General features: G+C 41.2%; 1 protein-coding gene across 1 annotated transcript; it reads right to left on the bottom strand.

The window, feature by feature from the left end:
* Positions 1-2,179: 2,179 nt before the first annotated feature.
* Positions 2,180-2,655, bottom strand: LOC114683462 (elongin-C-like). The gene has a single exon (XM_037202302.1). The coding sequence runs from the start codon at positions 2,559-2,561 to the stop codon at positions 2,223-2,225; it is 339 nt and encodes a 112-aa protein (XP_037058197.1). The 5' UTR covers positions 2,562-2,655; the 3' UTR covers positions 2,180-2,222.
* Positions 2,656-7,833: the final 5,178 nt, after the last annotated feature.

The raw sequence follows: 7,833 nt of genomic DNA, 5'->3' as shown, positions 1-7,833 counted from the left end.
CCATTTTTTGTGTGTTTAAAATCCTTATTTAAGTTTTGTCAGGTCTTATGTGGAAATTCCAGCCTCACATTGGAATACCATTTTAGGTGGACTTTTCTTTCCTGCCCACTAGTTCCCAACCGTCTTATTAAAATAAGAAACAGAGAACCAATGTAAAAGAGAAAGCCCAAGAGGTCAGAGCTCAGAGCTAAAAATCTTACCTCCTGTGGTGCTCCTACCTTCCCGAAAGAGAGCTACTTCCTGTGTGCCTGTCTTTAAATAGTCTTTCTGTTCTGCCTTCTCATTGATTATAAACCCAAACACATGGCTGCCTCGTCACTGCCTGTAAGTACAGCCCTCCAGGTCTTAAAGGTGTATATCTCCAATGCTGGCTGTATCCCTGAACACACAGAGATCTACCTAGCTCTTCTACCAAGTGCTGGGATTAAAGGCATGCACCACCACCACCACCACCACGCTCTTGCTATGGCTCTAATAGCTCTGACCCCCGGGCAACTTTATGAACATACAATGAAAATCACATTTCAGTACAAATAAAATACCACCATACAGAAGCTTAATATTAATTATAAATGCTCAGCCAATTGCTCAGGCTTGTTACTAGCTAACTCTTTTTTTTTCATCATTCCTTTTCAATCAACACAGTCTTTATTAACACAAAGAACCATTTGCTGCACCATATACAAATTGGCCTAGTGTGTTGCAATTTTGATGCCCTGAAGTTAAGGTTATTTCTGGACCTAACAGACAGAGTAACCCACAAATACTGCCCCAGGCTAAATTTTATTTCTAGCTATTTATTGCCCCCTGAAATCCATCTTTTGGCCTTTGATTGCAGCGACCTGATACAAAGAGCAAACCCATGTTAGCTAGAGATTGATTGGAGAGCCTTGTCATGGCAGCCCTACCACTGAGTTCTAAATACCCCAGCCCAGAAAACAACCCTGTGCTTTCAGTTTACATCTGTAACTACGTGCCAGTATGCCTTGAAACATTACTAAAAATAACCAATTTACATGTAACCTATTGTCAATATGCTAGAGAGCACAATGTGCAGGTTTTTAAGAGCAAAGGTTGCTTTTATGATTTCCGAAGCTTCCAGGAAAACTGACTGGTAATATAGCAGTCCTAGGAAGAAAGTGAAGGCTTGCAACGACAAACCTCAGTGACAGCTTGTCCATCACACTCACTTCAGGGACTCCTCGGTTTCCTGGTGTTTCGTCCACTCAGTATAACGGCTGAGTGACTGCGTCATGAGGTGACTTCAGGAGACCTACAGCTTTGCTCTATCGAATGGAACATAGACTAGCAGAGGGAGCTGTCTAACGCACTGCAGGGTACCCCACCTCCCTCGTTTCGATTTTACAGCATTCCAATAATGCAGGAAGACTAGAAGAGCTCAGAACACCCAGATTCTAAGTTTAGATCAGTTCAGGAAGTGTTGCAGGACACATTTCAACACATACAAGAGGAATCCCGAGAGACCACGAAGAATGAGAATGCAAGGGAGCCTGGGAGGCCAGCGGAAATCATGCTTTGGACTGTTCAAAATGCACAATGCACAGGGACTCGAAATCATCATTTACTTGACTAGATGGCTAAAGTTCAAACAGTTACTATTTTGGAATAAAGTTGTACCTGATAATCTTCCAAAATTGCTTTTAAATAAAGTTCTTAAATTGTAGCAATAAACAAAACACAAGATGCAATTAAACAATATTGCAGTTTATCAAAAAACACATAAGAAATTTCAACTCTTATTCTGAGTTACAAAAATCAAGGTTTGGCTAAGTTATAAACATGTTTTTTCATGTAATTATTTGCATAACTTTAGTAATGCTCAGTGGCTGTAAGATCAGAACTGGTTCTTAAAAAAACACTAAAAACATAAAAATACTTAAAATACTTAGCCCTGTATTTACCTGTAGAATATGTTCATTTATGCTTACATTCCAGGATTTGCTATATTACTTATAAAGGAGAAAGCAAACCACCTACAAACTGGCATTATTTTTTTATTTCTTGGCTTGTGAACGTACTCAATTTGTTGATGTAGCAAACAAATTTCAACTCTGCTATGCAAATGACAGAAGGAATCTGCTCAGCAATTAACTTTAGAGTTCAATTTCATACAGGCAACATGCTATATGTGGAAAAATGACTAACTGAACTACAGGTATTAAATACTGAAAAAATGAACAGTTTATTATAATTTATTCTATTTAACAATCTAGGAAGTTCGCAGCCATCAGCAGCTCCAGTGCAATTTCAGGTGCAATCGGGAATTCAGGAATCTCGGTGGAGCTGTTAGTGTAGCGGACCTTGTAGGTAAAATACATGCATACTTTCGATAGCACGTGCGAAGGGATCTCTCTGAAATTGACCTCATTGGTTTCATTCTCAGCAAACTGCCCTGGTCCACTCAACATGGCCTTTAATGTTCCTGATGTTAATGCATGTTCTCTTTTTACAATAAATTCATGCCCATCAGAAGATATTAATTTGACATACATGGCATCAGGGCCTTCACAGCCACCATAGGATTTCTCCTCTCCATCCATTATGTTCTTATAAAATTCTACTTGATCCCACAGGAACTTTAGTAGTTTCCAGTCAGTCCCGCAGCCACCGCGCCGTGTCCCCACATACCGTCACAGACCCACTAGCTAACTCTTACATTTTCAATTAACCCATATTTCTTATCTACACTTTGCCACATGGCTTGATACCTTTTCTCAGTACAGCATGCCCATCTTTCTTCTCTGCATCTGCTGGTGACTCCTGACTCTGCCCTTCTTCTTCCCAGCATCCTCCTAGTCTGGCTCTCCCATCCAATCTCTTCCTGCCCAGTTATAGGCCAGTCAGTTCTTTATTAACCAATGAGAGTAATGCATATTCACAGTGTACAGAAAGATTATTCCACACAGAGGAGGGAGCCTCAATTGAGAAAATGCCTTCATATCATTATGCTGCAGGCAATCCTCTAGGACATTTTCTTAATTAGTGATTAACGGAGGAGGGTCCACTGTGGGTAAGGAAAACTCTGGACTGGTGAGCTTGGATTCTATAAGCAGGCTGATCACGCCATTGGAAGCAATCCAGTAAGTAACACTCCTCCATGGCCTTTGCATGAGCAACTGCCTCTACGTTCCTGCCCTATTTGATTCCTGTCTTTGACTTCCACATTGATGAACAGCAATGTGGAAGTGTAATGCAAATAAATCCTTTCCTCCCCAAGTTGTTTTTGGTCATGGTGTTTCATCTCAGCAATAAAAATCCTAACTAGGACAGTTAATGTAGTGCCCTGAGTCACTAATAGGGAACTACATTGTAAATTAATTGCTATATCCAGAGATGCTTTATTGGAGCAAGGAGGTAAAAAATAAATAAATATTCTGTGTTCTCTCTCTCTCTCTCTCTCTCTCTCTCTCTCTCTCTCTCTCTCTCTCTCTCTCTCATTAGAATGGCTTACAGGCTGTGGTCCAGCTAGTCCAGGCTGTGGTAGACAGCTAGCAATGTCTGTCTACCAATGGACAGTTCAAGAATCCAGTAGTTGTTCAGTTCATGGGACTGTGTATCTCAGCTTGTCTTCAGTATGCACCCAAATACCAAAGAAGTAGGCTCTAATGTCAGTGAAGGAATGGGCATACTAGTGAGAACAAGCAGGCAAGAGAGAGAGAAAGAGAGCAAGCTTCTTTCTTCCATGTCCTTTATATAGGCTGCCAGCAAAAGGTGTGGCCCAGATTAAAAGTAGATCATCCCACCTCACAGATCCAGATTAAAAGTGGGTCTTCCTACTGCAAATGATTTAATTAAAGAAAAAAATCTCCCACAGGTGTGCCCAGACATTTGGGTTTTAGTTAATTCCAGATGTAGTTAAGTTGACAACCAAGAATAGCCATCACACCCTGTAAGACTAGGAAATGCAGGTCCTGAATGCAGTGGATCATTAAACAAAACCCCCAGTGCCAGGTGTGGGCTACCTTTGTAGAACTGGTCTGTCAGAGAGGCCCTTCCAAACAATACTAACTCTTGCTAGTTCTCTTGATTACTCATATAACTAGTAGGAAAGGCACTACTACTGTAGGCTCCTTAAATCTCAGATGAAAGATGTAAGGAAATCAAACTGAACCTAGGCTAGATTTCTCCACTGGACGTCTCTCATGGTACTGGATGGAGCTATGTAGACTGCTGTGAGGTAACTGCATCAGAGGACAGCTACAAACACTACAAACAATAATACCAACTTGCCAGGAAAATGTGCCCACTGGTGTATTGGTGGCATGACTGTTACGAGCGTAACCAACTGATCACTAGTTGGATTGGGGGCTTGTTATGCAAGGAGATGCATGCTTAATACTATGAACCTGGTCCAAAATTTGTGGCTGAAGACAGCTCAGACTTCGGGGAGTAGCCTAAGATGGCTTCTTAGCCAAATTGACATAGCATCAGGCTAACCCCTAAATATCAGTATTTGTACTCACAGACTAAGACTGCTCTCAGCCTTAAACAGAGAAGCTTCTCGTTGGAGTAAACAGAGGTAAAAACCCATGGAGACACAAGAAGCTGGACAAGACATTTGCGCCACCCTCCTTAAGACTTGGGAACACTGTAGAAGTAGAAGCAGAAAGAATCTAAAAGCCAGATGATGATGAGAGGAACTATGAAACACTGTGTTCTAAGCACACATGGCCATGGCCATCATGACCTCACAACAGCTGTGCATACTCAGACTGGATCTACAGAACCAGAGTCCTTCTGACAGTCAACTATGGCAGGGAAGACATTCACTCAGAGTCCTACTGCAGATCTTTTTCCAAATAACAGGTTCTGGGAAAGGGGGAGGCATAGTAACTATTTGTATATCCACTGGTGAGCTCACCATGCTCTGATGGTTAGTTCCAAACCTGGGGTCACACAGACAGCCCTAACTAAACTCTCTGGAACCCTACACAAAATCAAAACTAATAAATAGGGGAAAGAGATGTAGGGAGAAGGGGGTGCTGGTAAGAGGTGGGAGGGGATAGGAAATAGGGGAGAGTTGGGGAGAGGGGCGGAAATGAAGAACGTGTGTTGTGTGGTTCCTTCTCAGTCTGACCTGAAATGATATTCTATTGCCTTGAATCCCACGGGGTTGACTAGCATCTCTCAAACTAACCCATCCATTTCTCACAAGGTTGAATTATAGTTTTGCTTTCTGTTGCTTAAAATGCTAACAAACCATCATTAAACATCTGTAATTAAACCCCACACAGCTTGCAATATCCCATGCCAATTCAAACTTGTATCGATGTGTCCTGAATTTTAGGTGAATATTTTAAAAAATGAAGTGTGTGCGTGTGCATGTGCGTGTGTGTGTGGGGGGGGGAATTTATATATAATGGTGAAGGACTAGAGGAAAAGGTCAGAGTTGGTGGGCAGTTTTGTACCATAAAAGCAGGAAAACCACTACATCTACGTAAACAGTTCTAGGAATGAACATGATGACGTGAACACAGAATTGCATGTCCAGTAGATGGACCGTTACAGTTTTTTAATGGGGCTGTTGTACTTCTGTTCAATTTGGTCTCATCTTGACAATGATACACATTCTAGAAACTGGCAGAAGACTTTTACCTTCTCAAATTCTGTAATAGCCCCTGGCTTCAAAAATCTAAATATTCACCACTGGATCAGAAATAAAATAGACACTTTTAAGGAGAGTAAAAGAACAAAAGAATGGTTTTACAAAGATGTTTGAATTCATAAGTTACCTTACCTAGAATTCTAATCTCAGATTTCTAATATCAAGATCCTAGCTTAAAATACTTGCTGACTAGAATAATTACCCACAAGAAAATAACATCATTTTAAGGTTCTCTCCTAAATCCAAGTTCACTTTAAGCAAATAATTGAATTTAATGTAGGGACTATCCCTCACGGGGGCAGGAGAGTGGAGCAGCCGGTAAGGTGCTTGCCATGCAGGCATGAGGACCTGAGTTCAGACGCCCAGCGCCCACATGAACAGCCAGTTACGGCAGTGTGCATTTGTGATTCTAGTGCCCAGAGGCAGAGACGGGCTCTCCCTGGAGTTTGCTGGCCAGACAGTCAAGCTAAATTGGTGAGCTCCAGGCTCACTTAAAGATCCTGCCTCAAGGGGCTGGAGAGATGGCTCAGAGGTTAAGAGCACGGGCTGTTCTTCCAGAGGTCCTGAGTTCAATTCCCAGCAACCATATGGTGGCTCACAACCATCTGTAATGAGATCTGGCTCCCTCTTCTGGCCTGCAGGGATACATGCAAGCAGAACACTGTATACTTAATAAATAAATCTTTAAAAAAGATCCTGCCTCAATAATAATAATAATAATAATAATAATAGTAATAATAATAAAATAGTGTAAAGGTACTCTGATACTTAACACCAACCTCTGGCTTCCACATACATGCATGTACACACAGGTGCACATATACAAACACATGCACACATTTGTGAGCATGCAAAGAATTAGCTATAGGAACTCTGTGTACGCGAAGAAACATTCTGGTACTGCTCTATGGTCCTGCCCTATGAAAGGAGACTTTTCTTGGCTGGTTGTAGTTCGTTAGTAGAGAAATGTTTGTTTTCCCTCCCTGTTGCTACAATCAAACACGCTGAGGATCACTGTTACCATTGTTACTGTTTATGTCAGAGAGACATTGCAACATTGAGTAGGAAGTCACTATCATAGAGGGAAATTACTTGGGCCATGGACAGCTATTTACACATAAAGCTAACTTCATCTTTGTTTTGTTTAGGTTGCCAATTATCAGAGCTAAATTAATCTTTTCGTTTAGACGTCCCCTGAGCCCCAAGTCTCTCTCAGGCAAGTTTTGAATACCGAAAGATTTATTTGTCACTAACCATCACAAGCAAATGTCTAGCCTGCTTTCCAAATGGTTATATTGTGATGTTTGCTCTCATGTTTCTGTAATCTCACAGAATCAACATTACAAACAAGGACACATAGAATTATACCCATTTGATTTGGGGTATAATAATGAATGCAGTTATTCTGTATTTAGAGATAAAAGGAGGCCAAGGGATCTATAAAAGTTGACTTGTATTGATCAGAAAGTCAAGATAATCCCTAAGAGCAGAAAGACTGGCATGCCATTAAAAAAAGACTCAATAAGTCAAGGATTATGTGCCAGAAAGCGGCCAAATTGCTTCACATAACTTGACTTCTTCATCTTTAGAACAAGTTTTTGATCTAGGTCATTTGATTCACATTTTTAAAATTAAATAACTGGATTTCAAAAAGTTTAAATTACTTGCCTAGAGTCATACAGTCTAGTGGATTATAGAAGCAGAATATGCTTTGCAACTTGTTGAAGGAATTGACTAGAAAGAAGTAAAGAAGAGCATTGTCTTGGCTACTTTTCTGTTGCCATGACAAAACATCATGACCAAAGGCAACTTATAAGAAGAAACATTTAATTAAAGGCTCACAGCTGCACAGGGTGTGCCCATGCCCATCAAGGTGGGAAGCATGGCTATAGGTAAGCAGCCATGGTACTGGAGCAGTAACTGAGAGCTTACATCTGATCCACAACCATGAGTTAGAGAGAGAGAGAGAAAGAGAGACAGAGACAGAGAGAGACAGACAGAGAGAGAGACAGAGAGAGAGAGAACAAAGGAGCTAATTGGGAATGGCATGGGCTTTGGAACGCTCAAAGCCCACCCCCAGTGACACACCTCCTCCAACAAGGCCACACCTCCTAATTCGTCCAAAACAATTCCACCAGCTGATGACTAAGTGTTCAGATATACGAGCCTATGAGGGCCGTTCTCATTGGAACCACCACAAGCATGCT

Source organism: Peromyscus leucopus, chromosome 2 (assembly GCF_004664715.2).
Source record: "Peromyscus leucopus breed LL Stock chromosome 2, UCI_PerLeu_2.1, whole genome shotgun sequence".
Lineage (NCBI taxonomy): Eukaryota > Metazoa > Chordata > Mammalia > Rodentia > Cricetidae > Peromyscus > Peromyscus leucopus.
This window is presented reverse-complemented; position numbering and strand designations above follow the sequence as displayed.

Bases quoted from the DNA above. Each gene is read 5' to 3' on its own strand.
- LOC114683462 (XM_037202302.1), bottom strand. From the start codon at position 2,561: ATGGATGGAGAGGAGAAATCCTATGGTGGCTGTGAAGGCCCTGATGCC.